The following is a 19,732-nucleotide window of genomic DNA, read 5'->3' on the forward strand; positions in this document are numbered from 1 at the left end:
GGCATTGGTGAAAGTGCGAGCTTGAGGTGAAGAGTAAAGGTGATGTGGTGGGAAAGAGGGAGAAAAGAGTGATGGGAAGAGGTAGGAGGAAGTGAAAGGGAATAGTCAGTGCAGAAGCTTGCATCTGGATCTGTGTGGGACAGGTTCCACCTCTGATTTTTACCCACTGCCTTTGATATTTATTTCTAGCTCTTTATTCATTCATTCATTCAATAGTATTTATTGAGCGCTTACTATGTGCAGAGCACTGTACTAAGCGCTTGGGATGAACAAGTCGGCAACAGATAGAGACAGTCCCTGCCGTTTGACGGGCTTACAGTCTAATCGGGGGAGACGGACAGACGAGAACAATGGCACTAAACAGCGTCAAGGGGAAGAACATCTCGTAAAAACAATGGCAACTAAATAGAATCAAGGCGATGTACAATTCATTAACAAAATAAATAGGGTAACGAAAATATATACAGTTGAGCGGACGAGTACGGTGCTGTGGGGATGGGAAGGGAGAGGTGGAGGAGCAGAGGGAAAAGGGGAAAATGAGGCTTTAGCTGCGGAGAGGTAAAGGGGGGATGGCAGAGGGAGTAGAGGGGGAAGAGGAGCTCAGTCTGGGAACGCCTCTTGGAGGAGGTGATTTTTAAATAGGGTTTTGAAGAGGGAAAGAGAATCAGTTTGGCGGAGGCGAGGAGGGAGGGCGTTCCAGGACCGCGGGAGGACGTGACCCAGGGGTCGACGGCGGGACAGGCGAGACCGAGGGACGGTGAGGAGGTGGGCGGCAGAGGAGCGGAGCGTGCGGGGTGGGCGGTAGAAAGAGAGAAGGGAGGAGAGGTAGGAAGGGGCAAGGTGACGGAGAGCCTCGAAGCCTAGAGTGAGGAGTTTTTGTTTGGAGCGGAGGTCGATAGGCAACCACTGGAGTTGTTTAAGAAGGGGAGTGACATGCCCAGATCGTTTCTGCAGGAAGATGAGCCGGGCAGCGGAGTGAAGAATAGACCGGAGCGGGGCGAGAGAGGAGGAAGGGAGGTCAGAGAGAAGGCTGACACAGTAGTCTAGCCGGGATATAACGAGAGCCCGTAATAGTAAGGTAGCCGTTTGGGTGGAGAGGAAAGGGCGGATCTTGGCGATATTGTAGAGGTGAAACCGGCAGGTCTTGGTAACGGATAGGATGTGTGGGGTGAACGAGAGGGACGAGTCAAGGATAATCACTGAGTCATATTTTTGAGCCATTTTTGTTTCAATGAGCAAACAAACTTGTCAGGTGGAATATGAAGAAACATAGCACTCGCAAGGTTGCCAAGACCCATAGTTGACTATAAAGTTCTATGAAAATTTACCACCACAGCTCTTAAATCGCGTCAATATGATTAATGTTAATGACACTCAAATATGCTTGACAGGGATGGATGTCTGCACACAAGGCCACCACCATCTTAGCACTTTCTCCTGTCATTTCGTCCTCCTTCGACTTACTCTGCTCCTTTCCTGCTTGTAACCCCCCACCTGACTACAGCTGTGAGGACCTGTGAGAAGCTTGAGAGAGGAGGACCTGAGTGAATGGGGCGGGGTGGTGCCGTCTCCTTTCCTCCTAAGCCTACACTGCTGCCCAATCCACCCTGCCACAGTCCAGTCTATGGACTCAAAACCCCACTGTTGAGGGATGGGGCGAGAAAGAGACACCACTATAAGGAAAGGAAGACAGGAAAGGGGGAAGGCCAGCAGGATGATACCGGCTGAGAAAAAATACTGAAGCATGGGACTTGGGTGTTTGTTTTTTTATAAAGGGTATTTGTTAAGTTCTTACTATGTGCCAGGCACTATATTAAGTACTGGGGTAAATATAAGCTTAGACACAGGGGTAAATATAAGGTTAGACGCAGTCCATGCCCAACTGGGGCTTGCAATCTTAATCCTCATTTTACAGATGAGGTAACTGAGGCACAGAGAAGTTTAGTGACTTGCCCAAGGTCACACAGCAAACAGGTTTGTAAACCACTTTCCATGAATCTATTAAAGATTTTCCTTCGATAGCCTAATGTAGTTGGGTGTAGTTATGGTGATATCTAGAATTTGAATCCAAGGTACCGACTGCCAAACTAATTCTTATTCTATATTCTCACTCCAAAGAATGATCATCCTGTTCCTTGTCTTTTACCAATTCCCAATTTCCTCCTCCATGTGCTTACATTAAATAAGGAAATATAGATCAGAACTTTGCTCTGTGGACTCTAAACCATGAAAAGACTTTTGTTTATGGCATCTATATTTAATTAAGCAGATCAGCTGCAGCCCTTCTGTGAATGCTGGACTTTGTTTTGGACACCTTAATGGCAAATTGGCATCCAGGTCCAGAATGTTTTGCTTTTTCACACCTCTCCCTCCCTTTTCAGCCCCTTCCCACTCCCTCTTTCATCATCCTCTTCTCTCACCCCTTGCCTCTCTCCACTTCCCAGATGGCTCAGGCATCCTACCTCTAACACATCCTTCCTTCTCTGGGACTGCCAAAGCTATTCATGGACAGAATTGGTAGTACAGTAGAGGAAAAAGCAGGGTAGTTGAGTTTTTTGAGGAGGCTGTGGGGGATCCTCAGGAGTGGTAGGCACATTATAACTGGATGAAACAGCCCAGACCAGGAGCAAGAAAAATCTGCCCCAAGTCGAGGGGTGCAGGCCCTTGAACTCTCAATACCAAGGCAAACCTTTTCCCTGAAAATAGTGATAGATCAATCAAGAAAAACTAACACTAGGGACACTGTATGGGTGACCTCTCTTTTAGCAATAAAGATCAAAAGGCTATTCTTTTTCCACATGGTGATTAAGTAAACAAATATATCAACTCCGGAGGGGATGTGTTAGGACATCAGACGTGCCAATTTAGGTGGGACAGTCCCTCAATTTTAGGGTCTCTCAGGGCGTGAAACAAAGCAAAAAACCTAGAATGAATTCATTTAATCGTATTTACTGAATGCAGAGCACTGTACTGAAGCACTCAGAAGAGTACAATAGAATAATAAACAGACACACTCCCTGCCCACAACAAGCTAGAGTTAATAAAGGCCGGCTGATCTAGGTGTGCATTTCAGCCATTGGAAGGCGTCGTATAGGAATGATGAATTCCTATACTTAGATTGGGGTCGAGAGGTGGGAAAGGAGAGTTTGAAGGGAAGAAGAGAGAGTTTGCAGTCACTGAACCCCATGGGCTTGGCTGTCAGAGCAGCTGCAGTTGTCTGAACCTTGGCTGGTGTTGGGCGGTTGGGCCTGAGTGCACGGCTTGAAGTAGGGATTGGTGCTTGGGAGCCCCTGTGCTCTGGGACTCCGGTCTCTGTATTTTTTTAATGGTATTTCCTAAGTGCTTACAACGTGTCGAACACTGTTCTAAGCGCTGGGGCGGAGACAGGTTAATCAGGTTGAATACAGTTCCTATCCCACATGTGGCTCACAGTCTAAGTAATAATAATAATAATGTTGGTATTTGTTAAGCGCTTACTATGTGCAGAGCACTGTTCTGAGCGCTGGGGGTAGATACAGGGTAATCAGGTTGTCTCCCATGAGGCTTACAGTCTTCATCCCCATTTTACAGATGAGGTAACTGAGGCACAGAGAAGTGAAGTGACTTGCCCACAGTCACATAGCTGACAGGTGGCAGAACTGGGATTCGAACCCATGACCTCTGGCTCCCAAGCCCGGGCTCTTTCCACTGAGCCATGCTGCTTCTCCGAGCTAGTACTAAATCCCCATTTTGCAGCTGAGGAAACTGAGGCACAGAGACGTTATCCCACATGGGGCTCACAGTCTAAGTAGGAGGGACTGAGGCCCAGAGAAGTTAAGTGACTTGCCCAAGGTCACACAGCAGACCAGGCCCATGCTCTTTCCACTAGGCCGCCCTGCTCCCAGGCTATGGAGGCTCCGCCTCTGGGCCTTGAGAGAAGCAGCGTGGCGCAGTGGAAAGAGCACGGGCTTTGGAGTCAGGGCTCATGAGTTCGAATCCCAGCTCTGCCACTTGTCAGCTGTGTGACTGTGGGCAAGTCACTTAACTTCTCTGTGCCTCAGTTCCCTCATCTGTAAAATGGGGATTAAGACTGTGAGCCCCACGTGGGACAACCTGATTCCCCTGTGTTTACCCCAGCGCTTAGAACAGTGCTCTGCACATAGTAAGCGCTTAACAAATACCAACATTTATTTTTTATTTATTTGAGTAGTACAGAGCTCTCTCCTCCACCCATTATTTCTCCACCCTTCTGTTGACATTGTGGCACTTCCTGCAGCTAGAGAAGCAGCGTGCTCAGTGGAAATAGCACGGGTTGGGGAGTCAGAGGTCACGGGTTCGACTCCCACCTCTGCCACGTGGCAGCTGTGTGACCGTGGGCAAGTCACTTCACTTCTCTGGGCCTCAGCTACGTCATCTGGAAAATGGGGATGAAGACTGGGAGCCTCACGTGGGACAACCTGGTCACCCTGTATCTACCCCAGCGCTTAGAACAGTGCTCTGCACATAGTGAGCGCTTAACAAATACCAACATTATTATTGGAGCAGTGGAAAGAGCACGGGCTTTGGAGTCAGGGCTCATGAGTTCGAATCCCAGCTCTGCCACCGGTCAGCTGTGTGACCGTGGGCGAGTCACTTAACTTCTCTGTGCCTCCGTTCCCTCATCTGTAAAATGGGGATGAAGACTGTGAGCCCCACGTGGGACAACCTGATTCCCCTGTGTCTCCCCCAGCGCTTAGAACAGTGCTCTGCACATAGTAAGCGCTTAACAAATACCAACATTATTGTTATTATTAATGCAGGAGCCCCCACTCCCCCGCCTCCGGGGAGCAGTGCGCCTGCGCGGCCCCTTCGCTCCGGCTCCAAAATCCGGCTCCGGCTCTTCCTTCCATCCCTCCGCCTCGCCACCGTCCTGCAGGAGCCCTCCCCCCACCCCCCGGGTAGTGCGCCTGCGCGGTCCCTTGGCTCCGGCTCGCGCTCCGGCTCCGGCTCGGGATCCGGCTCCTGCTCCGGCTCCGGCTCTTCCTTCCTTCCATCCCTCCGCCTCGCCGCCGCCCTGCAGGAGCCCCCCGCCCCCCCACCTCCGGGGAGCAGTGCGCCTGCGCGGTCCCTTCTCCCCCGCCCCCGCCCTCGCTGCAGCATCTTCTGGCTGCCGGGGCGGAGCGGCCGGGCCTCCCGTTCCATCCTCCGTCCGTCCCCGTCCTTCGTCCCGCTTTCGGTGAGGATGGCGACGCCGCTGACGGACAGCGAGAAGCGGAAGCAGATCAGCGTGCGGGGGATCGCGGGCTTGGGCGACGTGGCCGAGGTGAGGAAGAGCTTCAACCGGCACCTGCACTTCACGCTGGTCAAGGACCGCAATGTCGCCACCCCCCGCGACTACTATTTCGCCTTGGCCCACGCCGTGCGCGACCACCTGGTCGGCCGCTGGATCCGCACCCAGCAGCACTACTACGAGAAGGACCCTAAGGTGAGTTCCGCCCTGCCCTGCCCACCATCGCCCTTGCCCCCCGGCCATCGTCCTTGCCTCATGTCTCCTTTTCCCCTTGCCATCGTTCCCTCCATCATCATCGTCCTTGTCTCATCTACCCCTCGCCCATCTCTCCCCTTGCCATCGTCCTTGTCTCATCGTCCCTCCTCCACCATCTCCCTTGTCTCATCTCCCCCTTCCCCTTGTCATCGTCCCCCCCTCCATCATCCTTGTCTCATCTCCCCCTCGTCCCTGTCTCCCCTTCCCCTTGCTATCGTCCCACCCTTCCCACCGCCCCCGGCCATCGTCCTTGTCTCATCTCCCCCTCGCCCATGTCTCCCCTTCCCCTTGCCATCGTCCCCCCATCATCGACCTTGTCTCATCGTCCCCCCTCACCATCATCCTTGTCTCATCTCCCCTTCGCCCATCTGTCCCCTTCCCCTTGCCATCGTCTCCCCCATCATCGTCCTTGTCTCATCGTCCCCCTTCACCATCGTCCTTGTCTCATCGCCCCCCAATATCGTCCCTGTCTCATCATCCCCCCTCACCATCATCCTTGTCTCATCTCCCCCTCGCCCATCTCTCCCCTTCCCCTTTGCCATCGTCCCCCCTCCACCATCGTCCTTCTCTCATCTCCCCCTCACCCATGTCTCCCCTTCCCCTTGCCATCGTCTCCCCCCCCCACCATCGTCCTTGTTGCCCCACCCCTCGCCATCTCCCTTGGTCCCCTCCCCATCGCCCGTGTCTGCCCTTCCTCCTGCCATCTCCCTTGTCTCCCCCTCCCCTCGCCATCGCCCTCCTTCCCTTCCCCTCGCCGCCGTCCTCTTTGCTGTGCGTCTGAGCCTCTCCCATTCCCCCGCCCCCCCTCCATTCCCCTGCTCCCCCAAAGCTCTTCTTCCTCAGATCCCTTCTCCTCCCCCGCCCTCCTGCGCGAATCCCATCCAACCCATCGATGCCCCAAACACCCTTACTGAAGGCACAAGCCTTATTGAAGGCCCATCTCCTCCAGGAAGCCTTCCCTGACTAAGGCCTACTCTCCTCTTCTCTCATCCTTTGTGTCACCCTGACTTGCTCCCATCTCCTCCAGGAAGCCTTTCCTGACTAAGGCCTTCTCTCCTCTTCTCTCATTCCTTTGTGTTGCCCTGACTTGCTCCCCGTAGTCATCCTCCCACCCATCCCCACCCCACATATGTGGGTGTATCTGTAATGTATTTATGTATATTAATGTCTGTCTCCCCTCTCTAGGCTGTGAGCTCATTGTGGTTAGGGCATGTGTCTGTTGTTATTGTACTCTCCCAAGTGCTTAGTACAGTGCGTTGCAGACAGCGCCGAACAAATGCGATTGAATGAAACACCGAACCCCCAGTCCATGCAGCTCCTTTCCCCCACTTCTTTCTCTCCTGCCACAGTTTCCCAAGGACAGCCAGCCAGGAAGTTGGCTTTTCCCAGGCTGTCTCCTTTCTCCTGCACAAAACTCTGAAAATGAGGTTGTCCCTGCCAAGATTAGAAAAGCAAACAAAACGCTCATATGGATCTGTATCAGAAACTAGAGGAAAGAGGACTGTAAAGTTGGTTGCAATTGCTCCCCAGGGGTAATCTTTCTTTAGGAACATTTATCTCTCTGTCCCTCCATGTCTCTAGCCACTGAAGTGCTCAGGGCAGTGCTAACGGGAAGCTTCCTTGAACCATATCAGCCTGTTCAAGGGCATATGAGTAGAGGAGAGGAAACGTTTGGGGATGGATTTTTAAAAAAATTTTTTGAGGGGGAAGGTGACGGTCCCTGGAAAGACCTCGTATAGGGACAGATGCTCTTTTTAATCCCACCCTTTTCATTTTTCTTAGTGCTATCACACCTGGACATTTTCTAGCTGAAGTTAAAATGGTCAGGGAATGTACCTGCTAACTCTGTTATATTGTGTTCTTCCCCAGCACTCAGTACAGTGCTCTGCACATGGTAAGCGTTCCATAAATATGATTGATCTGTATTCTGTGGGCTTCTGACCGCACTCCAGAACAGGTCCACCAATGTAGTTCCTTCCTCATTGTGCCTTCCTTCCCATTTTCTGTGGGAAGTTTTAAGGGAAGCATCCAGGTATGGGCGAACCCCTTAGGTGAGCGTGATGACATGCACAATCCAATGGGGTCTTTTGGCAAAGTAAGCAGAAACCACTCCTTCCAAAATTCGTGAATTACCAGCTAGGGAAGAGGACCGAAAGGAAATTGAGGAAGGGGAAATAGGAAGGTTTGTTTTCTTTCTAGGTGGCTGAGGTGTATTCCTGAGTAACTTTGCATCGACATTGATATGTTTTTAAAGGATCTGTCGCACTGACTTAGTGAAAACCAGTGAGGAAGGACATCCTGAAAATGAGATGTGGGAAGCCCCGCATATTTTGCAGTTCCAGTCCTGAAGTCTCTCTGCAGAGATTTGAAATGCCATGACGCTGCACAGAAAGAAACTGCGCATGGGCGGTCAAACTGTCCTCCTCCCCAGAGAGGAGCTTGTGCTCTTTTCAGGCTTTGGAGGATAGTGGGCTCAGTCACATTTTCCCACTTGTGCTTAGGGTGAAACTTTTGATTGTGGCCTCAGTCTTATCATCACAGAAGCAGGTGCCCAAGAAGTTGGGGTGGCATGCAGTGAGTTGCCGAGACATTTATTTGGCTCTGAAATAGGAGACTGAACAAAATGGGGATCCTAAAAGCAGTACAGATGTCAACCCCAAATCTTTTTTTTTTTTGTATGTGGAAATTAGGTTTTCCAGTCTGTTAAATGAGAAAAACCACTGCCCGGAGTCCCTATTTACTCTAATGTAGATTTCTTGGGGCTCTTTCTTTTCTAATTTGAAATGCCTTGAAAGAGAAGGCTCCGTGATGGCAGGTATCTCCCTTCTCTCTTAAAGAAATATCAAAGTCTGAACAAATGTTTCCTTTTGAGTTCAAGGGGAGGCAATTTAAGAAAATGGTAGATATGAACTCAGTGCTTTAAGCCTGCAAATCAAGGAAAGAAATTAACACACATGAATTTTTGCTGGAAGTGAAACCTATGCTCTTTTCAGTAGTATTGCATATGGTACGCAGTGTTCACTTGGAATGAGCCCAAGAGGCAAATTTAAAAGGAGTGGCTGCTTATTCAGTGAATTATGTTTATTGAGCACATACTGTATGCAGAGCACTGTACTAGGTGCTTGGGAGAGTACAGTATAACAGAGTCGGTAGGCACATTCCATGTCCACAAGGAATTCACAATCTAGAGGGGAAGACAGACAATATGCATAAAAAAAGAAAGATATATACATATATATGTGAGGCTGAAGTAAGGGTGAATAAAGGGTAGAAATCCAGTGCAGAGGGTGACAGAAGGAAGTGGGAGAAGAGGAAATGAGAACCTAGTCAGGGAAAGGCTAATTGGAGGAGGTGTGCTTTTAATAAGGCTAAGCTGCTCTTTTAGAACAACTAAGAAAGGACCTCAAAAATGAGATGTTAATACTTGTAATGACATGCTATAGTCTTCAGAGTTTTTGTGAAGCTACTGGGAAAGGTTAATTTTCTCCAACAGTTATGCCGTTTTCTACCTCTGAAGAAGCTAAAGGTTTCATTTCTTTTCCCTTCCCTCCCACTCAGGAATCCTCTCTCCCCCACATCCAATTTCTATTCTTCTTTACTCCTGCTAGTACTTGACTGCACGAATGCAGTGAGTCACCTATAGCTACACTAATGAATTACCTGCAGTAATGAGTACCTGCACTAATGAATGACCTATAGCATTATCTGTATCCTTGATTGAGCTTTTAATTAGCTGAACTCTAAATTATTTTCATTTAAAACTGGGGAAGGTCATTGAGGTCACTCAGAACAGGGAAATGTTCCACTCAATCCTTGTCCAGGATAAGGTGGTGGAAACAAGATATGTTTATCTTTGAAGATTTAGCGTTGGTATTGTATTCTTGCTGCTATTCCGTGGTGTGGGTTTTCAGGAAAAACTGAGTTCTGTGATACCTACTGATCAAAATTTTGCTGAGCAGTAAATTGGCAAATATAAGCACAATAGCCTAGTAGAAAGAATGCAGAACTGGGAATCAGGAGACCTGGGTTCTAATCCTGACTCTGCCACTTGCCTGCTTTGTGACCTTGGGCAAACCACCCCCTAAAGCACTTAGGTACTCACCCCACTTCTCTCCCCCAGAGTACATATGAACATAGTGTTTTATTCATCTGCCTCCCTTACCTTAATTATTTTAATGTCTGTCTTCCCTGCTAGACTGTAGGCTCTTTGAGGTCAGGAGTCAGGTCTATTTATTTTAGTACTTAGTACCCATCCTCTCTGCAACCGAATGCACCCTGTAAATATATGGAGAAGGATTCTCCGGGCTGGAAGCCCAGTGTAGGACAGGGACTGCGTCTGATCGGATTGCATTGTATCTACCTCATTGCTTGGCACATAGAAAGCACATAACTAATATCACAGTTATTATTAATGATTGTTGCATATAAGGATTAGGGACTGGATGATACTTTTAAGGAGTAGGCAGAATCTGGTAGCTATTTGTAGTGAGAACAGAATGCAAGATTGAGGGTCAAAACTGAGATATTGTGAAAATAGAGAAATAGGTACTGTTAGGAGAAGAGGGAAATAGGAATATTCATTCAGTTGCATTTATTGAGCACTTACTGCCTGCAGAGCACTTTAAGAGTCACATTCCCTGTGCACAGTGAGCTTACAGTCTAGAGTGGGGGAGAGAGACATCAATACAAATAAATAACAGATATGTACATAAGTGCTGTGGGGCTGGGAGGGGGGAAGAGCAAAGGGAGCAAGTTGGCAACGCAGAAGGGAGTGGGAGAAGAGGACAAGTGGGGCTTAGTTGGGGAAGGCCTCATGGAGGAGATGGGCCTTTAATAAGGCTTTAAAGTGGGGGAGAGTCATTGTCAGATTTGAGGAGGGAGAGCGTTCCGGGCCAGTGGCCAGACACGGGCAAGGGGTCGGCGGTGAGGCAGGCGAGATGGAGGCACAGTGAGATGGTTAGCACTAGGGGAGTGAAGTCTGCAGGCTGGGTTGTAAAAGGAGAATAGCGAGGCGAGGTTGGAGGGGGCAAGATGGTGGAATGCTTTCTTATTTCTGTCCTTCTGTTTGTACACTATTGTTGTACACTGGTGTTTACATCATTACCGATCATTTTCCCACATCCTCACTTTGGCCTGGAACTCCCTTCCTCTTCATATATGAAAGGGCATGTCAGAGAGAATATGTTTTTTATTCCTGCCCTTTTGTTTGTACACTATTATTGTACACTACTCTTGACATTACTGTGGATCTTTTTCCCCCATCCTCCCTCTGGCTTGGAACTCCCTCCCTCTCCACGTATGCCAGACCACCACTTTTCCCCACCTTCAAAGCTGTATGCAGCTCATGTCTCCTCCGAGAGGTCTTCCCCAGTTAAGCCTCCCTTTTCCCAACTCCCTCTCCCTTCTGTGCTATCTATGCACTTAAGATCTTAGAGGTATTTACCCTCTCCCCCCATTAACCCCACAACACTTATGTACCTACACATATTTTATTTCTATTGTCTGTCTCCCCCTCTAGACTGTAAGCTTGTTCTGGGAGGGGAATGTGTCCACCAACTCTGTTGAATTGTACTCTCCCAAGTGCTTAATTCAATGCTCGTGGCACAGTGAGCACTCAATAAATGCCACTGATTAATTGATATTTTTGAGTGAGACTCGCACTTATAATGTTCAAAATGTAGGCAGTTAATCAAAAGGGTTAGATAGCGGGGATGCCAGTTCAGATAGTGAAGTGAATTTAAGTCACAGCACTTCACTCTGCTGCATGTTAGGCAGAGGAACCGTCCTTCCCCCAAAAGGCATCCCCCTTCTGGGGACATGGAGGTCAAAAGAAAAAGGACAAATGCAAAGCAAGAGGGGGCTTATCCTGCTTGCTGGCTTTCCACTGCTTAATCCTGGGACTGGTTAGTTATAAATATATAGGCCATGACACAATCCAGACAGCTATTCCAAATTCATTAGAGACTGTCTAATCAGACCATGATAAGGCCATTTTTTCAATTGCAAGACTTGTGTAGAGTGACCAGTGTTTCTTTTTTTTTTTAATGGCCCTAGAAAATGACATAAATTCTCATTTTAGAAGATTATATCAAGAAATAACTCAATCTAGTTACCCTGGGTATAAAATTACTTATGTGTATTTGACATTTTAAAAAGTGGTAGCCTGGAGTAATAATCATAATAATAATGTTGGTACTTGTTAAGTGCTTGCTATGTGCCAAACATTGTTCTAAGCACTGGGGTTGATACAAGGTATTCAGGTTGTCCCCTGTGGGGCTCACAGTCTTCATCCCCATTTTTACAGATGAGGTAACTGAGGCCCAGAGAAGTGACATGCCCTTGGTCACACAGCTGACAAGTGGCGGAGCTGGGATTAGAACCCATGACTTCTGACTCCCAAGCCTGGACTCTTACCACTAAACCACACTGCTTCTCTAGTCATGCAGCTAGAGATCTGAGTTCTAGTCCTAGGCTTGAGCGAGAAATTCGAATGTATTGATTATAGAACCATGGTTTGTAAATCCAGTTTTGTGGTGGTGAAGATACCTTCACAGTGCTCTTTGCTTTTCTATCCTTCAATCTCCTCAACTGTGAAATGAGGACAACAATAACAGTATGCCCCTTCTCAGAGGTGTGGTAGCTATGTTTTGCCTGCCATTCCCATTGCATATATACTGTTCATGTCTCCCTGCCTCCACCTTGAAACCAGGGACCATATGTTCTACTTTTATTGTATCATTCTATGGTATTTATTGAGCGCTGTGTACAGAGGCTCTCAAAGAAGTACCATAATTATTGTACTGTGTGCTGTCAAGCAAATATCATAATCGTTATTGTAATTGCTCTTTTCCACAGTAGGCACTCAGTAAATACTGATAATGGTGATGTGAGAATTAATACAAATACTTTGGCAAACATCTGGCTCTGGAGAAAAGTTGACAGAGAGGTACATCTGGCTCTGGAGAAAAGTTGACAGAGAGGTACAGGCTTGGGGAAGTGGTGGGAAAGACCACATCGAGTGTCCTTAGGTTGTGCAATTCCCCTGCTGCCTATCCACTATCCACTATCCACTATTGGTCAGCGGTCTTAAGAAAAAGGAGGTATTATCGTGCAGTTGGTAGTCTGTTGCATTTGGGATTAAGTTCATGGATACTTGCAATGGATAACAAATTTGGGCTGTCTTAAACAGAAAAGTTAGAGGTAGAGCCCTCTCCTAAAAACAGAATGGCTCAGTGGAAAGAGAACTGAGCTCCCCTTTTCCCTCTGCTCCCTCTACCCGCCCCCTCACCTCTCCACAGCTAAACCCTCTTTTCCCCCCTTTCCCTCTGCTCCTCCCCCTCTCCCTTCCCATCCTCTCAGCACTGTACTCGTCCGCTCAACTGTATATATTTTCATTACCCTATTTAGTTTGTTAATGAGATGTCCATCGCCTTGATTCTATTTATTTGCTGTTGTTTTAATGAGATGTTCATCCCCTTGATTCTGTTTATTGCTATTGTTCTTGTCTGTCCATCTCCCCCAATTAGGCTGTAAGCCCGTCAAAGGGCAGGGACTGTCTCTATCTGTTACCGATTTGTACAATCCAAGTGCTTAGTACAGTGCTCTGCACATAGTAAGCGCTCAATAAATACTATTGAATGAATGAATGAATGAATGAATGAATGAATGAAAGTCAGCAGCTGTGGGTTCTAATCCTGGCTCCATCACTTGTCAGCTGTGTGTCTTCGGGTAAGTCACTTAACTTCTCTGTGCCTCAGTTACCTTATCCATTAAATGGGAATTAAGACTGGGAGTCCCACCTGGGATAACCTGAAAACCTTCTATCTACCCCAGAACTTAGCATAGTGCTTGGCACATAGTAAGCGCTTAAATACCATAATCATCATCAAATAAATATAGACCCACGATACAGGACATATCAATTGCTTAACTGCACCAAGTTTTTCTGTAATGTGAAGGTGGGCTTTTTCAATAATGCAGAAATCCTTGTTCAGGAAAATTGGAGGACTCGTGTCTGATGCTATGTGCATGTATTCATTGTTGTGCTGTACTCTCCCCAGCACTTAGTGCAGTGTTCTGCAAGTAGTAGACATTTAATAAATACGACTGTTCTCCCTATACCATGTAGCATTGTATCCAACCAGCTTACATCCGAAGTGGATCTCTAGTTTTGCCGCTGCACTGTGTGGATGCTGTGTAGTGTATATTTGCTTTTGAAGCAGTGTGGCTCAGTGGAAAGAGCACGGTTTTGGGAGTCAGAGGTCATGGGTTTGAATCCGGATTGGCCACTTGTCAACCGTGTGACTGTGGGCAAGTCACTTCACTTCTCTGGATCTCAGTTCCCTCATCTGTAAAATGGGAATTAAGACTGTGAGCCTCACGTGGGACAACCTGATTACCCTGTAAATCTTCCCCAGCACTTAGAACAGTGCTCTGCACATAGTAAGTGCTTAACAAATACCAACATTATTATTATTGTTATTAACTAAGGGTATTTCTTTACCGATAGTGAACTGAGATAATAGTGTGAAAAGAGGGAAATAACAGGTACACTGAGGCGAGTAAAATGTCTGCAAGTTCTAAAGCTAGCATTCAGTTCTGGGACATTAGGAATCACTTTGTGATCATCAGTTGTCTTTATTGAGACCTTTCTTGAGTGTGTAGCACTGTATTAAGAATTTTGGAGAATACAACCAACACAAGATACAGGATTGTGGTTTTCCTGGAACTTTCAGTGTAGTGACAGGCAACTGAGGTGATGTGAGACCGGACCACTTGTTCTCTGCTAAATGGTTTTGAGAGACAGTATCAGGATGCTTGAGATTATCTCTCAAAATTTCATAGAACTCCTTCGACGAAAGCCACTGTGTCATCAGACAAAGCTGCAAACAGTCAAAGTGGCCAGCATGGCTTTTGGAGACTGCAAGATGGAATGTTGAAAGTCCAAGACTGTGAGTCCTACGACAGAACATGCATCTAGTTTCCTGGGCAATTGCACCAGAAACAAATACGAATCAAACCCAACATCAAATGGCAGGGTAAGATTACCAAATAAGGAAGTCTTGGAACATAGTCAAGATAACCAGCTTTGAAGCAATGCTCGCTGCAGTACAGTTCTGCTGGACGGGACCTGTTAGAAGAACAGATGACAACAGGACACTTGAGCAGCTGCTCTATGGTGGCATATTCATTCATTAGTATTTATTTAGCGCTTACTATGTGCAGAGCACCGTACTAAGCGCTTGGAATGGACAATTCGGCAACAGATGCAAGCTGGGAGGTCATATAAAGACAAGCATAGTCTCAAACATGTCAATTTATTTATTGAGCACGTGCAGTGCAGAGTACTGTATTAAGTCCTTTACCCACATTTCTCTCATTTAACCCACATATTTGATCCGTCACCAACTCCTGCGGGTTCTGTCTTCACAGCGTCTCTAAAATACGCCCTTTCCCCATTATCCAAACTTTGCTATGCTGATCCAAGCACTTATCATATCCTGCCTTGACTGCGTCCTCCCTGCCTCCTGTCTCTCCCCACTCCAATCCATTCTTCACTCTGCTGCCTGGATCATTTTTCAGGCCTTGTCTGTCCACTTATCGAGACCCTCTAGAGGTTGCCTATTCACCTCCACATCAAACAGTAACTCCTTACTGTTGGCTTTAAGGCACTCAATCACCTTGACCCCTCCTACCATACCCTCCCTCTGGCCTGGAACCCCATTTGTTCATTCACTCGTATTTATTGAGAGCTTACTCTGTGCAGGGCACTCTGCTAAGCTCTTGAGAGAGTACAGTACAACAATAAGTGGACACATTCCCAGCTCGTAACGAGTTTACAGTCTAGAAGCAGGGAGACCGACATTAATATAAATAAATTACAGATATGTGCATAAGTGCTGTGGGGCTGGGAGGGGGGAAGAAAAAAGGGAGCAAGTCAAGGCCATGCGGAAGAGAGTGGGAGAAGAGGAAAGGAGAGACTTAAGGAAGTCCTTAAGGCTTTGAAGTGGGGGGAAAGAGTAATTGTCTGTGGGATTTGAGGAGGGGGGGCATTCCAGGCCAGAGGCTAGTAAACTAAAGAACAATGGTCAATTCCTGCTTAGGGAATGTACCAAGCACTATCTTGTGGTCATTTAGCATACTGCCAACTCTGTTGTATTCTCTCAAGTGCTCAGTACAGTGCTCTTTGAACAGTAAGCACTCAATAAATATGATTGATGAGATAAAAGATATCTTGGTTGAATTCACAAGTCTGAACAAGGACTTTTCATCACTGGGTCAATCCATCATGGTATTTTTTGAGCATCTGCTGTATACAGAGCATTGTAATAAGAGCTTGGAAGAGAACAATGAAGCAGCAGGGACAATCCTCCTTTAAATGAGTTTGCAATCCTTCCTCAATTATTTACAAATAGTGGGAGCAGAAGGGAGGACAAGGATATAACCAATAGTAGGAAGAGTATGGAAAGCATATGGATAATAGATGAATAACTGAGTGAATATTCATGAGGGCTCAGAAGGGTTTATCATATTGTAGCATAGGGGCCGGGAAAGCATAAAGTAATCAGGCATGGAGAAGAGGTTATATTGTCCATTGTTTGCTGGAATCCAAGCCCCCACAAATAGTATAGCTAATATATTGAAAAATATATGTTTCAGAGATTGGCTCCTAGGAAACATCAATTGATTAATTCAGTCAGTCGTATTTATTGAGCGTTACTGTGTGCAGAGCACTGTACTAAGTAGTTGGGAGAGTACAATACAGCAATTAACAGACACATTCCCTATCCACAATGAACTTTCAGTCTGGGGCAGGGAGACAGACCTTAATATAAATAAATAAATTACAAGTGTGTACATACTTGCTGAAGGGCTGGGAAAAGGGATGACAAAGGGAGCAAGTCAAGGTGATGCTGAAGGGAGTGCGAGAAGAGGAAAGGAGAGGCTTAGTCAGGGAGGACCTCTTGGAGGAGATGTGCGTTCAGTAAGGCTTTGAAGGGTGGGGGAATAATCATCTCTTGTATATGAGGAGAGAGTGCATTCCAGGCCCGAGGCAGGACATCGATGAGGGGTCAGTGGTGAGATAGGTAAGATCGAGACACAGTAAGAAAGTTGGAGGAGCCAATGGTGAGGAGATTTTGTTTGATGTGGAGGTAGTTGGGCAATCACTGGAGTTTTTTGAGTGGGGAAACACGGCCTGAATGTTTTTGTAGAAAAATGATCCAGGCAACAGAGTGAAGTATGGATTGGAGTGGAGAGAGACAGGAGGCTGGGAGGTCAGCAAGGAAGCTGATACAGTAATCCAGGCAGGACAGGTTGAGTGATTATATTAACGGGGTAGCATTTTGAGTGGAGAGGAAAGGGCAACTCTTAGCGATATTGTGAAGATGGGACCGACAGGATTTCGTGATGGATTGAATTAGAGAGAGGAGTCAAGGATAATGCCAAGGTTACGGACTGGTGAGACAGGAATGATGGTGGTGCCGTCTACAGTGATGGGAAAGTCAGAGGGAGGATAGGGTTTGAGTTGGAAGATAAGGAGCTCTGTTTTGGATGTGTTAAGTTTGAAGTGATGGGAGGACATCTAAGTAGAGATGTCTTGAAGGCAGGAAGAGACTGGAGGGAGGAAGAGAGATCATGGCTGGAGATTTAGTTTTGGGTATCATCCGCATAGAGGTGGTAGATGAAGCCATGGGAGCAAATGAGTGCTCTAAGGGAGTGGGTATAAATTGAGAATAGTAGGAAATCCAGAACTGAACCTTGAGGGACCCCCACAGTTAGGGGGTGGGAGGCAGAGGTGGAGCCTGCGAAGGAGACCGACCAGAGAGATAAGAGGAGAACCAGGAGAGGACAGAGTCAGTAAAGCCAAGGTTGGGTACTGTTTCCAGGAGAAGGGGGTGGTCCACAGTGTTGAAAGCAGCTGAGAGGTCAAGGAGGATTAGGAGGGAGTAGAGGCCATTGGATTTGGCAAGAATGAGATCACTGATGACCATTTGAGAATATGGTTTCTGTAGAGTGAAGGGGCCAGAAGCCAGATTGGAGAGGGTCAAGGAGTGGAATTTGAGACAGCAAGGGTAGACAACTCTCCCAAGGAGTTTGGAGAGGAATGGTAGGAGGGAGATAGGGTGATAACCGGAGGGAGCCATGGGATCAAGAGAGGGTTTTTTTTTTTAGGGCAGGGGAGATATGGGCATGTTTGAAAGCAGTGGGGAAGAAGCCATTGGAGAGTGAACGGTTGAAGATGGCTGTTAGGGAAGAAGTGGGGGGCAAGTGTTTTGATAAGGTGCAAAGGAATGGAGTCTGGTGTGCAGGTGGAGGAGGTGGATTGTGAGAGGAGGAAGGAGATCTTTTCTAGAGATAGTGCTGGGAAAGATGGGAGAGTTGAAGAGGGGGCAGGGGAGATTTTAGGAAGATCATGCGAAATTGATAATGTCAATTTTCTTAATAAAGTAGGTGACCAGCTCACTGAAGGCAAGGGATCAGAGGGGTCGGGGGCTTGACCAACTTGTCTAGAACAACTGGCGAGGGCAGTGGGCATGGGTGTCAATAAGGGTGGAGAAATAATTTTGCCGGGCAGAGTTAGAGCATGCAAGGATAAACTTGAAGTGGCCCAAGTCAGCCTGGTACTTAGATTTCTGCCAGCAGTGCTTGTGGCTTGTGCAGGTGATCCACGGCTGTGGGTTAGTGGTATGAGACTGACAAAGGGATAGGGGATCGGATGAGTTGAGTCCAGTAGAGAGGGTGGCATTGAGAACATCAGTTTGGTCATCGATACCTACAAGGAGCTCTGCAGTCATGTCACTGCAGTCCTGTTGGAACTGGAAACCAATGTAAATAATAAATGGGCATTTCACAGGTGGCCGTAATTTCCGCAAGGCCACAGGTCTGGGATCTAATGCTGACACCCCCCTGGTAATCTTAACTTCTCTGTGCTTCAGTCTGTAAAATGAACTGGGGCATCATTACCTGTTCTCCCTCCTGCCTAGATTGTGGGGCCCATATGGGACAGGGACCGTATCCGATGTGATTACCTCAATGAGTAATGAATAGTGAGTAAGTGTTTGGCAGGAAGGAAAAATATACACCATTGGGTGGGTGCAAAAAAGCAAGGCACATCAGGGCTCCAAAGGAACCCTCCAGGAGGGTTGGAGCTAAGATTGACTAGCTTTACTCCGTGAAGCCTAACTTCAATATATTAAGTAGGGTCCACATCCTGATCTTTCTGTGGAAACCAAAAGATGAGATTGTCGGGATTTTGGCATTCAAGGATTTAAAGACTGGCCATGATAACCTGCAGGAGGACCCTGAGAAAATCTCTTGCAAGGCCTTAGTTTCTCATTTGGAGTTGATGGTGACAGAAGTGCAAGGAGAAAAGGCACTGGGTTGGGTTGAAGAAAGCAGTGTGGCTTAGTGGAATGAGCACCGGCTTGGGCGTCAGAAGACCTGATTTCTAATATCGGCCCCATCACTTGTCAGCTGGCTAATCTTGGGTAAATGAGTTAACTTCTCTGTGCCTCAGTTACCTCATCTGTATAATGGGGATAAAAACTGAGCCTTTGGTGGTAAATGGATGGTGTCCAATCTGATTGAATCTACCCCAGTGCTTAGTACAGTACCTGGTGCATAGTAAGCCCTTAATACCATTAAAAAAAAGAATTAGGAGACGTGGTTTCAATCGATTAATGGTATTTGTGGATGCCCACTGTATACTGAGCACCATACTAAGTGCTGAGAAAAAGGCAATAGAAGAAGAAGATGACATCATGTCCATATTCCCAGTTTACAATCAGGTGGGGTACACAGACATAAAATAATTTACAAGTAGGTAGGTGTGCTAAAATAGTATAAAATGCAAAATGATATAGATAAAAGGATGACAAAAAGTGAGCCAGGGGTTGGAGGTAAAAGAGTAGAGAACAAGGCACTAAACACCAGGATTGATGCAAGAAAATCAAGTTGGGCACAGTTCCTGTCCCACCAGAGACTCACAGTCTAAGAAGGGAAAACAGTACCTGAAACGTGACTTTAAAGATGAGGAAACTGAGGCAATGGTCTGGAGTTTCTGTTTGATGCAGCAATTAGTGGGGAACCTTAGAAGGTCTCTGAGGAGTGGAGAGATAGGTGCAGAATGACATTTTAGTAAGATGGTCCAGGCAGCAGAGTGAAGTGTGGACTGGAGAGGAGAGAGGCTAGAGGTAGGGAGACTAGTGAGGAGGTTAACAGAGTAAT

The 19,732-nt window shown here is 47.1% G+C and overlaps 1 protein-coding gene across 1 annotated transcript in view; it reads left to right on the top strand.

The window, feature by feature from the left end:
• Window positions 1-5,094: 5,094 nt before the first annotated feature.
• The window catches only part of PYGB (glycogen phosphorylase B), an 83,203-nt gene continuing 68,565 nt past the window's right edge, over window positions 5,095-19,732 (top strand). The window contains exon 1 of the mRNA XM_029071759.2: window positions 5,095-5,443. Within this exon, the coding sequence (XP_028927592.1) occupies window positions 5,201-5,443 (243 nt within the window). The 5' untranslated portion in view covers window positions 5,095-5,200. The remainder of the gene's footprint in view (window positions 5,444-19,732) is intronic.

Source organism: Ornithorhynchus anatinus, chromosome 9, assembly GCF_004115215.2.
Source record: "Ornithorhynchus anatinus isolate Pmale09 chromosome 9, mOrnAna1.pri.v4, whole genome shotgun sequence".
Lineage (NCBI taxonomy): Eukaryota > Metazoa > Chordata > Mammalia > Monotremata > Ornithorhynchidae > Ornithorhynchus > Ornithorhynchus anatinus.